This window comes from Mytilus trossulus, chromosome 9 (assembly GCF_036588685.1).
Source record: "Mytilus trossulus isolate FHL-02 chromosome 9, PNRI_Mtr1.1.1.hap1, whole genome shotgun sequence".
Classification (NCBI taxonomy): Eukaryota; Metazoa; Mollusca; class Bivalvia; order Mytilida; family Mytilidae; genus Mytilus; species Mytilus trossulus.
This window is the reverse complement of record NC_086381.1, coordinates 38461083-38481770: the sequence shown is the minus strand read 5'-3', so window position 1 is coordinate 38481770 and position 20688 is coordinate 38461083. Positions and strand designations below refer to the sequence as shown.

Sequence of the window (20688 nt, the reverse complement as noted above, 5' to 3'; positions counted from 1 at the left end):
TTTTCAAAAATGATAAAATTGATTGCAAATTGCTTATCTAAATGAGAGAGTGGAATGTCGACACACAAAACCGGAATGCTGGTATCAAAGGATACTTGTCATCTGTAATTGAGAAATTTTGAGAAATCGAAGCTGAAATGTTTTTCAGATCCATATCATTGGAGATTTTAGTGATGCTTAGTTAGTTTAAAGCATGCATGAAATGTTTGCGGTCCCTTGATAAAAACATCAAATATTCTCTACTCATCATTTAAAGCGCTTGTGGTGTTAGCATATATATTCTATAAGTTCTTCTAGTTTCAATAGTCAAAGACCAACTATTTATCTATTTAGACTGCAAGCAAATTGTTGATCATACAAAGTTTCATTTTTATGGATTATACACTACCGTTTAATATGAAGCATACGGTTGAACACGGATAGATGAGTAAGAAGAATATAGGTTCAATTGGACAATTATTTTCCAAAGATCAAGGCCATCACATTTTGAACTGAATCAATTGGGTAAGTGGGAATGCATTTGTAACTGTATTTTATATACATAACATTTAGATTTATTTTCATCTGGAAAAATGGTATAGTTTTATTGGTGTGTTTAAGCATCGAGTAAAGAAAGACGAATTTGATAACGAATAGTCACTGATTTATGAAATTAATGTTCTATAAAACGTTTTGTTACCATATGAAATTATGAAAACATGTGTTCTAGTTTTATTTTCAATAGTGAGGTTTGTTATAATCCAACAATGTTACACAGATTACACATTTATTTCATAATTGCTCAGTAAAAATGAGACTGGCATAACCTTATGTGGAAATATTCACCAGTAAGCATCCCGCATTTTTGTACTTGCATATTAAATAACGTATTAAATACACATTGAGTGAAACTAAGTTGAAGTGTTATTGCTAGCTATATGATGGTATGATCAAGTAAATGGGAAAGCGTTCAAATCAACCGCGACATTGAACGGAAAATGACATTTCATCTATTAACAACTTTGTCACTTTATTTCGATAATAATTACTTCGAATGACTAATTTTAGATTTAAAGTCTTGATCAAGCCACCACAAAGTATTTCTGCCATCTGTTTCTATAACCACTTACAATACCTTTAATTTTACAATTTTTTTTGTGTGGTCGCAAAAATTCGAGACACAAGTAAAACATCTATTTGCTTTTTATTTAATAGATGCTAAATTATGGCACTTGCTAAAAAGGGCTAGTATCAACCAAATATACCAAGTTACAGCAATAGTTAATTTTGTTTGGCTGATGCTTGGATTCCTGCAGATTCTTCTTTGAAGATATATAACTTATGGCTAATTGCACAGAGGTAATATACATTCAATTTGACTAAACATCCATTTAAAGCATAACAGCAGAACAATAGAAATACAGTTCATAAACGGGTGTTTTATTTGTTACACGGATACTTGTCATTTGTTACCCGGACACTTTTTATTTGGTTACACGAACACTTTCATTAACTATAGTCGCCGTCACGTTAAATTGGCACCATGATTTTTGTCAAAATTTTCTTAAATATCGACCGCATTTACTTGAGATCATGTTTTTCAATTAGCGGAATAAAAATCCAATCCAAATATATACTACTGTCCTACCTTTTATTGTGTTTGCACTGTATAATCCTGATCTTCACATTTTTCAAGATTGTTTTCATTGTAAAACCGCCATCTTGGTTTCTATGAGGATCCCTTACTACATAACATTCGTTACTCTCCGGTAATATCATTGTCATTGATGATACGATTTCCCGCGCTTTTTACATAAAGATGACGATGAGCTCCGAGGGAAACAAGAAAATTGAGAGCACGTGGACTCCACGGCAACACTTCCGGTAATAACAATGTCGGATTCCACCATACAAAATAATCTTTTATTGTTTGAAGGTCAGGATTATACAGTGCAAACACAATAAAAGGTAGGACAGTAGTATATATTTGGATTGGATTTTAATTCCGCTATTTGAAAAACATGATCTCGAGTAAACGCGGTCGATATTTAAGAACATTTTGACAAAAATCATGGTGCCAATTTTTTTACGTGACGGCGACAATAGTATATGACAGTTTAAGTTTCTTATCTGTTAACTTTGCTTCTTCTTCTAAAACGTCATACCAGTCAGATACAAATCAAAGATACCAACAAAGCAGGCCGGAAATAAACTGCCGGCATATGTTTTTTTCTGCATTTTAGTCAGGTAAAGGGCTATCGCGTCGAACCTACACATGACTACTCGTGCAGACAAACTATCTGGCAACAGTTGTTACCGGCCTGTTTCTTTGTTATCTGATACATAATTGACCACACATGTACAGACGATGAATAATTGGCTACAAACTATTCTCTAAACAAATATAGTTTAACGAATACAAAAAATATAGTTACAGTAACTTTTACTTCGGAAATCAGTTAAAGAATAAATCATGAAATAAAACAAAAGCGTTAACAAATATAAACAGGATTGTCGATCCTCACCCAATTCATAAAAGCTGATTTGGTTTTATCATCCGACGAGATGCAGGGACCGGTACCCCCCGGTAGATCTTTGAAAATAATGTTGTTTGAAGCAATGTACATCTCTAACGCAAATAAATGAATAGATAAGCTCTGATTCATTTTTCGGTTTCGTAATACTTTTGGTCACTTTCATTTTGATTTACCACGTTTGTTTAAGGTTTTGGATTTTTAAATATTTTTGCCTTATATAAGCATCCATAAAGAGACATTAATAGTCGAAATGCACATGTTGTGCAGTGCAATTGGCACCATTAATATAATTTGTACTTATATTATACTAAAAGGAATATGGAACAAAGAACAGGTAATTAAACCTGATAATGCTATCAATAAATTGTAGATTGTAAAGGGATTAAAAGATGCCTTCAGAACGGGTAAAACTGTACCATATGAATGGAGAAGACAACAATTAGAGGGTGTCCTTAAATTGTTAGACGAAAACAAAGAAGAAATAATAAAATCTTTAAAAAAAGATTTGCATAAGGTAAGATAATTTATAGTTTTAGAAAAGCCCTAAGGACAAAATTAGCATAGGCGTCTCAAATAATAAAAGTGCAGAAATCGTTCAAAACTGGACACAATGGATTGTATCAAAATTTTGTTTTTATTTTAGCATAATTTTATAAAAGAGCAAAAACACTGATTGCGACACTTTATTATTTATTTTATTTAATTATTATTTATTCTTATATATGAGTAAATAAACTCATCATAGATACCAGGACTAAATTTTGTATATACGCCAGACGCGCGTTTCGTCTATAAAAGACTCATCAGTGACGCTTGTATCCAAAAAAGTTAAAAAGGCCAAATAAAGAACGAAGTTGAAGAGCATTAAGGACAAAAATTCATTAAAGTTATGCCAAACGCAGCTAAGGTAATCTATTCCGGAGGTTGAAAAGCCTTAGTTTTTCAAATATTATAAATTTTGTAAACAGTTAATTTATTAAAATACCCATAAAGGACTAGTATTGGAAATTCGATATACAACAACACTACTGATATAATAAGATAGTTGAAATAGATTAACTGTTACTTATGTGTATGCACAAGAGCGCTTCTTATAGTACATCAATATGAATAATAATCGAACACGTACAAAATAAATATCAAATACAAATTTGATCATTTGTATTTGGCTAAAACGTTTTAGTTGCAGTTAAATATTCTATATACTTTAATAATATACTTTTTGTTGTAAAACATTTTTGATACACTTTTGTCTGGACAAAATTTACAAGTATTCCATCAACCATTCGTTCTAAATCGAAATAGTGCTTAGAATAATACATTGTGTGAAATGATATTGCAATTTTTTTTGCAGCCTCCTTTCGAAGCCTTTTTTGAAATTGATCAGTGTAGAAATGACTTGATTGACACGATGAACAATTTAAAAGAATGGATGAAACCACATAAGGTATCACTATTGGATGCATTTACTATGTAAATAAACTCATTATAGATACCAGGATTGAAAAATAAACTCATTATAGATACCAGGATTGACAAATAAATTCGATATAGATACCAGAATCGAAATCTTATATTTGCGCCAGACGTGCGTGTTTCGTCTGCAAAATACTCATCAGTGACGCTCGAATAAAAAAAGTGAAAAAGTCCAAATAAAAAACGAAGTTGAAGAGCATTGGGAACCAAACATTCCTAGAATTTTTGACAAAAACACCAAAGGTTATCTAATCCTGAAGTAGGAAAGCCTTAGGATTTCAATATTTCAAAGTTTTGTAAACAGTTAAATTATTATTATGACCATATGAAGAGTATATCCATTTAGGTCAGCTAATATAACTTTTGAAAGTTTCCAAACGTACAATGAATCCGCGTTGAGTAGTAAATATTTAGAGGTCTATAATATGTTTTTATTGTACAGCCAATTATATTACATCCTTATTTTACACTTTTAATTCTATAGGTACAGAAACCACTGGTTAATTTAATGGACAAAGCTTTCATACAAAAACAACCATATGGCGTAGTTCTGATTATAGGAACATGGAATTTTCCAATTATGCTTACACTTATGCCAATGTTTGGTGCCTTAGCTGCAGGTATGGTTATCAATTCATTCATGAAAATCTAAAAACGTTCCCAGTTCTAAAATATAAAATTGAAATCACATTCTCAATCAGACACGTTTCATCTGTTGTAGTTCTTTCTTTTAAATGCGAATACATATTAATTTAAGCATATTTAGACGGTATGCATGCCACGTACACAGCTATGGCAGACATATTAAGATCGATTAAGCTAGTGAACAAAATGAACCAATTTGTAGGTTTTAGCTTCTTACGTAAATAAGTTCTTGCTTTGCTTTGAAGATTGAAAATATGAATGTGGTAAATATACAGATTTTACTAAAAAAAAAAGGAAGAAGATTACGTTTTGCTGATGTATTTCCGCAAAATACGTCGAGTTATTTGTGAATATTTACGGATAATTCAAAATTTAACAAGAAAAAATGAGACATAATTCAGAATAGTAAATTGAGACAATATACTCATTTCAATGAGTTATCACTGCATGTGAGAAGTCAGTAAATACTATAACAATGGAGACGACCTTTTTTTAAATAGTTAGTGTTTTGTTTTGTGATATCTGGTTGTTGTGAATTATTCTTTTAATTCTTTTCTTCGTTTTTGAAGGAAATTGTGTTTTACTGAAGACCTCTCGAATTTCTTGGAGTATATCAAAACTGCTAGAAAATATGGTTCCAAAATACTTAGACAATGTAAGTAGACCGCTTTATCAGAAAGCATTGAATTATTTCATTGATAGAAAACGCAAGCCGCAAAATTGTAATTGTTGCATATGAACCTTGCATACAATGGTTAATAAGTTCTCCATTTTGAAAATTGAATCATTTCGCCAAAATTACGATTACACTTTTTTCCTTATTTCACACACATAAATCAAACTTTTTTCATTTTGCACTTTTCTACCTGTAGCTTTGTTTTTAAATTTTTCATCCTTAAACATCACTGGTTTTTATTGTCGAATAGCACAGGTACAGAAAAATAGGTACTTTTAATGTTAGTGTAGTTGTATCAAACTCAAATGTAATTGTAGAGACATATCATTATGTATATTTCATAAACAATGTTTAAGGTTTCCGGCTGTCGTACATTTACTTGTTTTTGAACATAAACGTATTGCGGGTTTAAACGAGATATTTTGACTCCTGAATACTCCTATGGCAACTATACAATCAACCGATACCAAGAAGGCAATCAAAAACCATATGCCGACGAAAATCAGTCATCGCCACATTAATAGAAAAAAGGATGACCAGACGATCGAAATTAATTACAAAACACTACACAAAGACTAAATTATTAGTAACACGCCTCCTTCCAAACACTGAGGGTGATTTCAGCACTCGATCTGTAACTCCTGTAAATTTAATTTTCTTAAAGAGTCACGTCCGATGTTTATTAAAAATAATGCTTTCGAAAATGCCTTTTGATCTTACAAAAAATACCTTCTCCGTTTTGTAATTCAATTTTTCAATTTCACAGGAATGTGTAAAAGTTGTTAATGGAGGTACTGGTGAAACAACAGATTTACTGAAGGAGAGATATGATTATATCTTCTACACAGGAAATACGTCTATAGGGAAGATGGTGATGAAAGCTGCAAGTCAATATCTTACTCCAATCACTCTTGAACTAGGAGGCAAAAAGTATGTTTCTTCCTAGCTTCAAGATCAAGTTTAAAAATAACAATCAATTCAAATTATACAGTTGATTTCACTGTTTTTCTCATATAGTTGATGTGTTTCGCTCAGTTTTAGTTTATAACCTCGATTTGTTTTCTCTCAATCGATTAATGACTTTCGAAAAGCGGTATACTACTGTTGCCTTTATTTAGTCATTGTATATTACTACAAGTGAAATAGTAAAGATAAACTATATGAAAACTATCAACCCTCTATCACCCGGGAACAGACGTTAATCCAGTTACACTTAATGTGCTTTTACTACAAATAAAAAACACGAAAATATCACACAGATAATTCAATTCATAACCCTAACTATTTTTTTTATCTTTAATTTGTTTAATTTGATTCTCATACGAGTAATCCAAAGAAAATCTAAAGTAAATATCTAACAGGTTTAAGATTAGAAGTTTTTTTTAAAAGAGAAATGAATTTAATGCGCTTAGTTGATTTGATATTTAGAGGAAGGTGCATTGTCAGTCATGGCTTGATCTCGTTCAAAGTTATGTTATCACTTTTGTTTTTTGAGATGAGAAACAATTACGGGAAAAGACTCAAAGAGTACCTAAGCAACTAAATTTCATAGTAAACTATACACTAATGAAATAGACAAGAAAACAAAAAGGCTATAATTACATACAAACACACGAAATGAAATAATAAATATATTGTATTAACAGATAGTTTGTAGTTATTGTACATTTTACTTGTGACACTATTCATAAGTTTTAGGTAAACACAGTCTTTCCACTACAATATATGAGTACTTTATACTATTTGTTTAATAAAACACATTTCCTTGTTCCATAGTCCAGTATATGTGGACAGAAACTGTGACCTTAGAGCTGCAGCTAACAGAATTATATGGGGGAAGACTATAAACGCTGGACAGACATGTATAGCACCTGATTATGTCATGTGTACAAAAGACATTCAGGTAAGAATTGTAGTTCAATATGTTAATTACATGCTATTTAAAACAGAATTTTACTTAGATTCGCACTGATAATTAATTATGGTGATTGATAAATTAATATCTGAAATAAAAAAAATAATCCTTGAATAGTAGTATCTGTAAGCTGGACGACAACAACTTATGCTCAACATTGTTACATATTCTCGTCGAATTAGATTTGATGTACTTAGTTAGTAAATCGTTCTAGCTTAGGTTTATAATATAAACAATCATATGCATATGTCCTCACATTTTAGAAACATGCAGTCAATTGTACAGCTGTTTCTGTTCAGTAGACTTGTAACCATAAACAAATATTTAAAAAACCCGGATGGTGTACAATTCACAGGGGTTGTTTATTTACAATAATTCTGTCTTCATTTACAGGGTGATTTGATTGAATCAATGAAGATAACAATAAATGATTTCTACAAAGGTGACCCATCAAGCTCAGACAGTTATGGCAGATTGGGGAACGAAAGACATTTCCAGTAATTGTCATGTTACATTATCTTTTCAGCATTAAATTTATCAAGTTTATTATACATGAATGAAACAGCAAACCAAATGGAATTTATTTACAATATCTAATTGCATATGTTTACATTAGAATTTGGTATAAAAATAAAACGAATCATTTTCATTTTGTTCTTATAATAACTTTAAACAGGCACTATTATTCCTCTATGGGTATTCACGCATATGTATAAGCCTATAAAATAACTTCAAAATATACATCATTATTAAACTATATATTTCAATATAAACTCTTCCGGTTTGAATGGTTTTACACTTGTAATTTTTGGGGTTCGTTATAGCTTGCTGTTCGGTTTGAGCAAAGACACTTTGTTCAAGACCGTACTTTGGCCTATTTATAATTTAACAAATTGTGTCTTTGATGGAAAGTTGACTCATTGGCACTCATACCTCATCTTCTTTTATCTATTTATAGAACGATTACTCATCTGAATCAGACTCTTATTTCGATTTTTATCAGTAGCAGCATTTAATTTTTCACTAGATCGTTTTTATTTAGTTAATATGTTTTTCCAAAATCAAGTTCAATATTGATCTGGTTAATGCTCATTTCCACCAAAGGGATTCGATTTAGGTGAACAAATAATTTGTTCAGACAGTTTCTGGTACTAATTTTAAAGAAGCGAAACTAAAATTATATTCTTGAACACACTCATTATGTAAATATCAGTTTTAATGTTTACATTTCAGACGAGTGAAACAGATACTTGACAGCAGTAAAGACAACATAGCTATTGGTGGGATAACAAATGAGAAGGAAAATTTCGTGTCACCAACAGTTTTAAAAGATGTCAAGTTTAAAGATCCTTCTATGCAAGAAGAGGTGATATAAAAAAACTCATCATAGATACCAGGAATGAAAATTTATATTAACGCCAGACACGCGTTTCGTCAACCAAAGACTCATCAGTGATGATCGAACTAAAAAGTGTTAAAAAAGGCCAAATAAAGTACGAAGTGGAAGTGCATTTGTTATATGTCAAGTGGTTCTGAATGTCAGAAAAAGAAAAAAAGCAATCCGTAATCTGTAATATAAAATATAAACGGGTAAATATTTTTTTAAACGGTTTCGAACTAACTATATGAATGAAATTAATGCACACATGTTAACACCAACAAATGCGCACTTTGACAAGAAACGTCGTTTAAGGGACGTTCGAGCCCAAATAAAAGAAATTCAATAGTCTATCCTAATTATTATGCTTATATATTTCAAAAATGACAAGAAAACAGTATCACCTAACCCATACAAGGCATCAAAGCTATGTACGAGGAAGGTGCATTTCTGATTTTAAAATTATTTCCAAAGTTATAAAGTTAACTGAAAATTTAAATAAGCGATATCGAACTTATATGCCAGTACCAAACGTTACAGAAACCTTTAAACAAATCAACCATCCCTACTTTAATTGTGTATCTTCCTATTGCCTATGTTATTAATCAATATACGTTATCTGTTATGCAATGCTACTAACTGTATTTCAAAAACAGATGTTTGGACCTGTCTTGCCAATAGTACCTGTAAACAACGAGGATGAAGCCATCGAATATATTGTAAATGGGTAAGTTGATGGATTTTCATTATTTTGATTTTATATATTTTCACGCACTATATCTTCATTTACAAGTATATTAGACAACATTCATTTTAAAACCGTAAAAACACACATATTTATAGAAAAGAAGAGGACATAAACGTCTGCAATGACAGGATCATCATGAATTGAAAATCAAAATTACAATCAAACATTGAAAATTCTTGCATTTAAAGAATCGAAAGGAGGAAATACATAATTCAAGGCAAGCATTTAATCATTGATTGTTTAAATTTTTTTTTATAATATATAAAACTCTGAGTCAGCTTTAAACGGACGGCAAATCAAGTTAGGAATGAGACAGTTAATCATTCGTATGATGTGTTTGAGCTCTTATTTTTTGCAATTTGATAATGGGCTTTCCTTTTTGTATATTTTTTCGGAGCTCAGTATTTTTGTAATTTTAAGAAACATGCACAAATGTAAAACATTGCGGCTATGGCAGTGGATTATATCGTAGATAAATAGATATTAGAACGACTTAAATATTAAATACAACAGTATTGTTTATTAACTTATTCGTGGGAAAACTATTAAACGAAAAGCAAATCACTAAAGTTGAATTTCACAAGCCAAAATTTCATGAATAAGTAAAGATACAGCGTTCAATGAGATACACAGTTTTTGATTTAAAAGAATTTGATAAATCAAAAGTGATGTCAAGTTCATTATTATTTGAACATCTACGTATGTTTTACAGTGAAAAACCTCTGGCTATGTATATCTTTTCAAATGATAAGAAAGTGAAAGAAAAGTTTAGGAATTGTACAAGTAGTGGTGGTCTTGTGATTAATGATACAATGTTACACGCTGGAGGTCAGTATATTATATAATATATAATAATAAAGTATATTTAACAAAATTGGCCTAAGTGTCGTACAATAACTCTTTTTAAATCAAGATGTTAGTGTTGTGCACGTTGAGATCCATGCATTGATGTTGTGGTAACTCAAAAATAAAGGTACCCATCGTTTGTGCATATATTGTTTACGAAGTATTACAAAGTATTCACGGCATTTTCTAGTGATTTGTTCATTACGATTTGAATCAATGTTTGTTACAGAAATTAAAAACAATAGACCAATTTCGAGTTTGATGCATTTCCGTCAATAACTTTGGCTTTAGTAAACATCATTTGACAGTTTAGGGGCATCGTCACTTCCATTCTAATGTTGAGCAAGTGTTTGGAAAACTATGATGCTATATTGTACGAATTGTTCTGCAAATCAATTCTCATTTTTGACAGTCAGCACTGAAATCATTAGGCAATTGTGATTTAGTACCCACAGAACAAACATTATTTCTAATATATCCTGCCCAGTGACGATCACAAAGACGCTGGATGAATTTTAATAGTGCAGGAATTCAGGTGATCCTCTCTAAGTGGCAAATGACGTCACAAAGACGCGCATAATTAATGATTTTTTTTTCGGTGAAGAACATTCTCGAAACTGGTCTATTGCAGAGTCTCACTATGTTCAAACTCGTTAACATCGCTTTCGAAAATATGCTTAGAACTAACTGTGAGACTATAATGTCATCTGAAAACAACATGTATTGCATTTCAGTTTGTCATATTTGACTGAAATAAATTGACCAGCAGATATTTTTACTTGATGAATTTTGAACACATAAAAACGCTATATTGTCTATTTTAGTAATGACCTTGCCCTTTGGAGGTGTTGGAAACAGTGGTGTAGGAGCTTATCATGGCAAGTTGACCTTTGATACATTTTGTCACAAGCGAGCTTGCTTAGAGAGAGAACTTGTATTGGAAGGATTACAATCGTAAGTTTGATCAGGTCAATGTACATTTGAAAATGCCTGTACCAAGTTAGGTATATCACAGTTGTCCATTCGTTTGATGTGTTTTATTATTGAATTTTACCATGTGATTAGGGACTTTCCGTTTTGAATTTTCTTCGGAGTTCAGTATTTTTGTGATTTTACTTTTTGTACTTATTCACGAATCTCTGTTTTGGGTATATTCATTCAAGATGCGGACATAGAAAAAAACATGTTCAACGTGGTTATAATTACCAGAACGATGTTAATGTGAGAGATTGTTTGGACATGTCGGAGACAAATACCAAAAGTATAACAAAATTTTTGAAAAACATGCAATGACATCTCAACAAATTTGCAATCCAATAAAACACTGTTTTCAGTGTTCAAAGCGAAACGGTTCAACAGTTACATCTACATGAAAACATATTAAGTAACTTTAAAATCATGTAATTGTTGCAAACTTGTAATCAGAAGAAGGTGTTAAATGACCTGGGTCATTGACATGTCACTTAAAAATTAGGTTACATAAAAATTGCTACAAATGAACCTTGAATTAATACGAATGAAATGATACGTATGGAAATAAAAAAAAGCAAGACAAATATGAAATGATAATTTCTTTCGTGCGACAATTACGAGAACACGAAGTGAACACTTTATTATCATTTATCATCAGAGAAAGTCTGGCATTCCGGTTTCAAATCTAAGATTTCATGAGAATTAAACAAATAAGTTATTTTGTAAATATAAAAATCCTGAATATGCATGAAATATTTGCCACTAGACATTAAGCATCCAACAATCAATCAATCAATCAATTAAAATCCTGTGTGAAGATGTGCATGCTACATAGGTGCTTCGCCACTGTATACAATTAATAGTGCTTATACTAATATTTAATGGTTTCTCGTATTTGCTTGTATCAATGAAATCAAACTTACAGGGGATATTCAATATTTTTATTTGAACAACAGCTGTTATATTTCTTTGTACACTTAAACTAATTTATAATGCTATCCACGAAAACCACGAAAAATTGATACTCTACGAATAAAAGTACTGTCACAGAATGATGCGAAAATATACCAATCGATTTACCAGTAATATACCAAAGAAAGAAGGAGTCCTTAGTAGTGCGAGCTAACATTGACAAAAAATATTAATTTATTACAAGAAATGTTAGAGTATTTTAACCTTTTTTCAGTGTACGGTACCCTCCATACACACAAAAGAAGATACGTATTATTCAGATGGTAACAAAGAAGACACTACACAAGTCATCATTTATGACGATTACGTATTTTCTTGTCATAGTAATGATTGTAGCGGCAATTGTTTCTAAGGTAAAAATATTTACAATTTCATTATTTAATAAGTTAGATATACATGTTTGTGTTTCATTAAACATATACACTTTTTTCTTATACTATAACTCAAATATTATGAAATTGAAAATTTATATTGTCAGAAGTTGCAACAAACTGTAGTGAACAATAAGGAAGTAATCAAAGACCAAATTTAAAGACAAACAGCAACCCCATTTAATTACATAGAAACTGACGATGAAGCAACCTAAAACCAATTAAATTAAAAAAATGTAGGTTAATTCAGAATATTCTGATGGCATTTGCTGCCATTGAAGTCAAAATCTTCCTGTTATTTATAACAAGTGGAAATGTGTTGCTAAGTCGTATTCATGTATGTTACATTACGGTCAAAACAAACATGACTGTATCGACAAATCATCGTAGGAGGGATTTCATGTTGAGCATATTCGAAACCGTAGTGCAATACCTTTCTGGTAAGCAACACTCCTCTGTTCATGTAGTTATGGTAGGAAATACAGACCCACGAATATCGTATCAACTTGAAAACAGAACAGAAACGGAATGTTCACATTGAATTTATATACTTGCCATTAAGTTCAGTTATCAATCGATATTCATTCTCCATGTTTAGATAAAAAGCCAAGATAGGAAACAAACTTATTTGTATTTGTTGTATCCATTCGTTCAAGTTAATAACAATACATACAAAGAACTTGAACAACACAGTACCCAAAATTTAATTTTACATGTATTGATCAAATTCCATTATTTATCTTACATTTTGTCTTATGTGACATTTCGTTGATCTTTAAAGCTAGTTTATTTTTTATTTCGTCATAAAGAGCAAATGTAAGAATTGGAAAAAATTTAAGAACAACTTTTAGGCATATTTGATTAGTGTATTTGAGTGCACTAACTGATGAAATGGTAGATTTGTGTTCATTTTAAAAGCACACGTCATAAATGCACGTTCTGGCCAATCTTGAAATGTAACAAACATTTTCTATGAGATGATTTAACTCGAATGAACTTGTTTAAAATCCATGTTAAAATATGTTTTACACAAATTATTCGGAAAGACACGCGTTGTAATTTGCTGTGTTTAAAATATAAAAGAAATAGTCAGGTCAGCTTTAATATCTTTACTCTATGGCGTTAAGCCAGAAGCACGAGTAGTGCACTTAAAGTGTTTTAAGGATAAATTTATAAATGGTGAATGGTTTTCAAAATAATTAATGGTACGTAGAACAAAAATAAGTTAGATTGAAAGAAATAACACAAACAAACATACATATTAAATGTGAAAGGAGCAAAACCAAATTAAAATGGTGAAAATGTAGATATTCATTTAGATTAACATTCTAGGGACAAATAATAAAAGAACAATTTTATTAAAAACTATTATTTCCCTTTTCCGCAATAAGTTTACTGTATATTCATTTTAACTTCTCACTGATGCAAAAAGGAACAGTGTTTGCTTAGCCTTTTTATAATATGAGCTTCGTTGTATAAAGTCAATGCAAGTCAAAAATATTAGTCCTGTAAATTATATGATAACGTTATGAACTCGTTGCGTTTGATTTACCTTCATCATTTTCGCTCTGACCCAACCGTTAAATGGACAAGCACAAATAAAACAGAAACACGCGAAGATGCTTTAGATCGACAAAGATGTCTTACTTATAAATCTAAACAATGCATAGTTTTTATTAGCAATTTAAAATTAAATATTTTATTTACATAATAGAACAGTACAAAATCATTTCACCCTGTATGTTGTTATTTTTGTAGATGCTTATACTGTTCATCGAATAGTCCATGGAACCTGGTATAAAAGAAACTAGTTGGATATCTTTTTTATTCACATACATCTTTTACGGATATCTTACATGCTCTATACATTTAAGCATGAAAAAATGAAGGAGTATAACATTCGAGGCAGATATAAACTGTTTACTTGTCTATATAAAAAAAAGTGTTATGTCTGCTTCTTTTATATATCTATCATACGAAGGATAATTATAGTGTAACTTTGAAACCCTTCATTTTTTCTATTCGGATACATTTTTTAGCACCACAATTCACACTTGAAAATGTACAAGAGAGGGGCGAAATATACCAAAAAAGATAATCAAACTCACAAATAAAAAAAACCCCAACCCAATGACTTAAAAGAAAAAGACAATCAGTTAAACAATAGTACACAAACAACAACTTAGAAAACTGATGAATAACCAACACGAACCACACCAAAAATTAGGGGTGATCTCTAGTGCTCAGAAAGGGTAAGCAGATCCTATTTAATATTTCAAGATTCTACTATACTTTTGAAAAGTATAAGGAAAGGCTAATATGTTAAAATGACGGATAAACAATTGTTTTAAAAATGTAAGAACACAATTGTTGGATATCTTTTTTTATTCACATACATCTTTTACGGATATCTTACATGCTCTATACATTTAAGCATGAAAAAATGAAGGAGTATAACATTCGAGGCAGATATAAACTGTTTACTTGTCTATATAAAAAAAAAGTGTTATGACTGCAAATAAGACAACTCTCTACAAGAGACCAAATGTCACAGCAATTATCAACTAAAGGTCACTGTACGGCCTTCAACAATGAGCAAAGCCAATACGGCATGGTCAGCTTTAAAGGCCCTGTAATGAATACCTAATTCGTATATGACAGTGATTCGTAAAATGATTTTGTGCACGGCTCGAAGAGCGACATGTTGATGTTGCTTTATAAATAGTTTGCGAAGTTATTTACCTACACACAGAAATAATAAGATTACAAGCCTTTAAACAACTTGGGTTTCTATGTTTTTCAATGAGCATAATATTTGGATCCCAATTTAATTCTTTTACACAAAATATATATAGACTAGTATACGTTTTTTTTATATCGCACCCGTATCAACCCGAAAACCCAATATATAATGAGAGCTCTGCTCGAGGGGTTATTATAATGTTTGAGGATTCATACGGTCTTTGAATTTAAAGAAAAGCTATATAATATACACTTTATTATATACCTCAAGTAGATGTTTTCACGTGACGTGACGTCATGCAGACAAAGTTGGATTTATTAATGCATTTGCAACTGTTAATTATATCGATATCGTCATGAACATGACGAATGACTGATAAATCGCGATGAGTTTTGTTTGTACAATTCATTCTATTTACTTGTATTTAATACTTTAAATATATAAAGAAATCAAGTAAAAAGAAATAAGTCAACAAAATTTTATATGTATAGTGTATGAATAAACAACAAAGCATTTCAGATCGTTGAAGTCTTGTATTCAAAATAGTCTTTCTTGTTTGCATTATGTTCTGCTAGGCACCTTTGATAACACTTATAAATTACTGTTTGGTGTGAGTCAAGGCTCTGCGTTGTATGTTATACTTTGACTTATTATTGTTTACTTTTTACACATTGTGACTTGGATAGAGAGTTCTTTCATTTGCACTCATACCACATCTTCTTATTTCTAATTCCAGTGGTCAACCAGAAACAAAATTCTTTAACACGATGATCATATCGCGCACATTAAATTCAATGATATGTGTTTTTTATTATCATAGAATTTCTAGTTTCTAAATATCCTTCAATTGTGCTGGCATTGAAGAATAAACATCAACTTTATACATACCATATGCATGTTTGAGTGTTTTTTTATGCATTGATGTCAGGTTACCGATAAATTTATATAGAGATTTCTATTACATATCTATGTGAATTTGGAATTATTTGATATTTTATCTTCACCCAAATATATGCTCATCTGTATGATTTCAAATGTCAAGATTATAAATTATGAAAATATGGACACAAGAACTTGTCTTCATACACATTTTATTTAATTTGTATAACATTAAAGCAAAATGTCACTATCTTCAATGTTATTTCAGTGCAGTAACAAGCTGCCGCCAAAATACCACATCCCCTTGCTCGTCATTTGGAAATTCTATATACGATTGGGATTGAACGACTTCTAAAATATGTAAAGGAAAATCACGGGCAGAAATTTGCTCAAAGACCACAAGGAAAAGTACATTTTCGTTATTGCGTTCGTAAATACTCTCCATTCTTGCCATATTAAACTCGAACATACACCAATAAGACTTTAGGTAATGGTAAGTCATAATGACAATAGTTTTACGACTATTGTGAATAGCGGAAGTAATGTTAGTGGCTATATCATTTCCAGGTAAAAAGTTTCTCTTATGTAAGCATAGGCGAATATCATTTTCTTTTTCCAGTGTTTGAAGCAACTGTGTATGAATAAATAATCGATCTTCATCTGCATAAGACACAAAGGCGTCATACATATATTCGTTTTCATCTTCGTCGATTTGTGGTATCTTACTTCGAGATCTTATCTTTACCATATAATAAAAGTATCTTAGCTTCCATCGAAATCGGTAGCTAATACCCAGAATAAGAACAATGAAAAATAGAAGAATTGTTACAACTAGTCCAGAAATAAGAACTTCATATGATGTACAATCTTTTTCTAAACGTTTATAAATTTCTGGGATGTTTATCATAAGGATACGTTCTTTAGTTGATAACTGACAAAAAGTATGATTTTTATTTACAATATGAACACTTGCACTACCAATCCATTTTATAAAATTCTCGGAGTTACATGTGCATACCAGTCTGTTTTCTAACAAGTTTATAGATAGATTTTTACTCATATCAGCTATAAGATTTATCCCCAGAATTGTATGAATTTCAATAAATGTAATAAGATTATTTCTTAAATTTAGGTACGACAGATGTGTCAAATGTGATAATTTAAAATCGATTTTGTCGAAAAAATTCGAACTAAGATCTAAAATTTCAAGCTTTTTCTGAGACTTGAAAATCTGATTAGGCAAAATGGAAATCCTGTTTTCAGATAAATCAAGTTTTCTTAAATTCAGCAAATTTTGGAATATTTGTCCGAAGGTATCGGACGGTAACACAAGACCTAACAAATTATTTTCCAACAGTAGTTCCTCTAATTTGTTAAAGTCGGGACTAAAGAAGAATGTCGAAATGTTGGAGCACACATTCGAAGATAGGTTTAAGTATTTCAAATTCTTGGTATTTTTTAAAGGACCTATCAAGTGTGACAAGATATTGTTACTCGCATCCATACGTTCTAGTTTATTATTAGATAAAGTTACTGCCGTGATCTTATATTTGGCGTCACTAGATCGAAAGAGCAATGTTTTTAGTCTATAGGGTATAGGTATGATGGTGACAGCATTATCATCATGGTAATGTTGTCCGCTTTTAAACAATAGTTTTTTCATCTGTATATTCTGATTTTCATTAAATTGAGCCTCTTTGTGCCAGGTACATACAAAGTGAATGTTGCACGTTTCGGGGTGACGATCCTCCTTGTGAGCTTTAAACATATCGGAAATATCAAAAAGTTCTAGCGACATAGACATCAGGTCATACAGGTACGGTCCTACAGAAAACATGTTATCTCTTGTTGATACATATTTTAATGTTTTGGGCAAATATTTCAGAGCACCAGATTCTATTTGCTGCAGACGGTTGCTGTCCAAATGAAATTCTTCGATAGCCGTGTTGTTCAGATGTCTGATATGAGATGTTTGTAGATATGTGTTCATATCAAAAACCTTATGAATTTTGTTTAATTTTAGAATTTTAATTGCGGAAAACTGAAGATCGATCGTAACATTTTCTAAGACTTGAAATTTTAAACATGTATTACCTGATAAATCAAGAGAGGTAATATTTTTCATTTTATCAAAAGTACCTTTCTGCACTGATTTTATTTTGCACAAAGATAAATTTAAATGACGAATTTGTAGAACATACTGAAATGTCTGTGGTGTCAAATGAATTATTGAACAGTTTCCTGTAAACCCGGATAAATCTAGACGCACCAATCGCTTCAGATTACTGAACTGCTTACCTAGAATAGTTGTCTCTTTATATGCAAAATCCATTTTTAACGTTTCCAAACGCATTAAGGAGGATATATTAGGTTGAAATTCTTGATAAACGTTTCCTTTTAAATTCAAATAAACCAAGCTTTGAAAAATCGCAAATACATTGTATGTTAAACTTTTCCTGTTTAGACTATTTTGTTGAAGATCGAGTTCTTTCAACTGTTCCAATCCGATGAAGGATGATGGCAAAAGTTTATTTATGCTATTGAAAGAAAGATCCAACGTTCTCAGAAGTTTGTTTTCTAAAAATATACCGTCTTTAACTTCGTTTAAACTATTCATTCGCAGTGTTAGTTTCACAATTATATCCGGAAACCTCCGTATGTGTGTCATGTTTAGCCCTGAACAATCTGCATCGTAAAATAGTGAATTGTTGTCTTTTTTACACTGACATCTCTGATAGAACTCACATGGTGTAAAGTCATTTTGACTTTTAATTATTGTAGTTGTCGTCCAAGGTATTCCAAATGATAGAACTAGTATATAAAACGACCACATAATGATTAAATATTAAATGATAATCGTTAGTAACTCTTTATAAACTATAGAATATCTAAACCGAAATGAATTACCGGTTATAAAATCAATTGGATTTCAAAGATAATCTCAAATCCCAAATTTTGTATTCGCTAAATGTTGTATATTCAATGCTGTCGCTCTTGAAGTTTTCTACATTTATAATACATTTTCAAAAGACGCTTTATGTTGGAACACAATACTTAAACATTCACTTATATACTTCCTTGTCATTTGTTAAACTTAAGAAGATGGATATCTGAAATATATGTACCATTGTCCCCATACATTCACAGCTATATATATATATTACATGTACAATTTTCTCTTGCTTTTCATATGTGTCATCTTTTTAAAAATCGTTTGAACTGCTTTTTTTGTGTAAATGAAATCATGCAAGTGTTTTTAATAAAGAAAAAAAAAGAAATTCGTCGCTCCGCTTTTGTTATCATCTATAATAGAACTTATTATTTTAATAGATAAATCAGCGTATTTGTATGAAGTTTTTGTTGTTAGTTCAAGGTTGAGACTTGCATTATAGAGTATTACGATCTTCCTCTGTGTGTTGAATATGCTGCACAGCTACTAGATTGTTCGATATCAGATGTTAGCTAACACTGCGGTGTAAAAATAACTGTAAAAAATCAATAAACGCTTAAACGACAAAATCGAAAAAGTTCACAGTTAAAAGCAATGCATTCAACAATTGTAAGAACGGTGTAAACTAATACACAAAATTAAATATACACAAAATATTCACATCTTTTCCAAATCCAACTGTTGTGTAAATCTTGAAGTAAATTGGTCAATGCACATTGAAGCAATGGACCAATATACAAACAAATTTATTTACATTCGGCAGTTAAATTTCACAATGTTCTCTGTCCTTTGGTCGATTTTAGTTTTGTGCCATTGCGTTGTCCGACTGTTTTTAACATCTGAGTTTGACTGTATATTTATATTATTCTCCTCTTTTCTGTAACATTTAAGGATTTGAAGAAAACAGAACAAGCATCGTATAATTATTGGGTGCTATGTCGAATTCTTTATGGATATATTCGCTCGACTATCAAAAATGGCAAAAGTAAATGGAGCTAGTTTTGATATATTCCAGACCTGTGATTAAATTGCAGGAAAATGTATCACAGCAAAAGAGAGGCGAAATATACCAAACGGTCGTCCAACTCATGAATGATAACACCATTGCTAAAAAAGATTAAAAAAAGGACTAGTAGTAAAAGGTGTTTGAAAATTTCAAAACTACGTGTCATAATAAAACTGAAAACGGAAATAGGGAATGTGTCAAAGAGACAACAACCCGACCATAGATCATACAACCGCAGAAGGTCACCAATAGGTCTGCAATGCAGCCAGATATTCTCGCATCCGGGTGCGTCCTTTAGCTGGCCCATAAACAAATATATATATACTAGTTCAGTGATAATGAACGCCATACTAAACTTCAAATTATACACCAGAAACTAAAATTAAAAATCGTACAAGACTAACAAAGGCCAGAGGCTCCTGACTTGGGACATACACAAAAATGCGGTGGGGTTAAACTTGTTAACGAGATCTCAACACTCCCCCCTATACCTCTAGCCAATGTAGAAAAGTAAACGCATAAAAATACGCACATTTAAATTCAGTTCAAGAGTAGACCGAGTCTGATGTCAGAAGATGAAACAAAAGAAAATAAT

At 31.1% G+C, this 20688-nt stretch overlaps 2 protein-coding genes across 2 annotated transcripts; one reads left to right on the top strand and one right to left on the bottom strand.

Annotated features, from left to right (window-relative positions):
- The first annotated feature begins 205 nt into the window (after positions 1-205).
- On the top strand, positions 206-16143 carry LOC134685677 (aldehyde dehydrogenase, dimeric NADP-preferring-like). Its single transcript, XM_063545642.1, has 15 exons — positions 206-504; positions 1195-1338; positions 2887-3030; positions 3871-3963; positions 4477-4612; positions 5207-5292; positions 6080-6243; positions 7090-7216; positions 7622-7725; positions 8462-8594; positions 9263-9333; positions 10067-10182; positions 11025-11154; positions 12359-12497; positions 14274-16143. The coding sequence occupies exons 2-15, from the start codon at positions 1321-1323 to the stop codon at positions 14295-14297; spliced, it is 1485 nt and encodes a 494-aa protein (XP_063401712.1). The 5' UTR covers positions 206-504; positions 1195-1320; the 3' UTR covers positions 14298-16143.
- A 253-nt stretch (positions 16144-16396) lies between these two features.
- Positions 16397-19043, bottom strand: LOC134684603 (toll-like receptor 4). Its single transcript, XM_063543902.1, has one exon. The coding sequence runs from the start codon at positions 18968-18970 to the stop codon at positions 16397-16399; it is 2574 nt and encodes an 857-aa protein (XP_063399972.1). The 5' UTR covers positions 18971-19043.
- Positions 19044-20688: the final 1645 nt, after the last annotated feature.

What these genes read in the sequence shown, in the direction of transcription:
- LOC134684603 (XM_063543902.1), bottom strand. Translation starts at nt 18,970, where the DNA reads ATGTGGTCGTTTTATATACTAGTTCTATCATTTGGAATACCTTGGACG.
- LOC134685677 (XM_063545642.1), top strand. An exon ending in GTTTGGTGCCTTAGCTGCAG is followed by an intron (nt 4,613 to 5,206) that starts GTATGGTTATCA and finishes TCGTTTTTGAAG; the next exon opens with GAAATTGTGTTTTACTGAAG. An exon ending in TACAATGTTACACGCTGGAG is followed by an intron (nt 10,183 to 11,024) that starts GTCAGTATATTA and finishes TGTCTATTTTAG; the next exon opens with TAATGACCTTGCCCTTTGGA.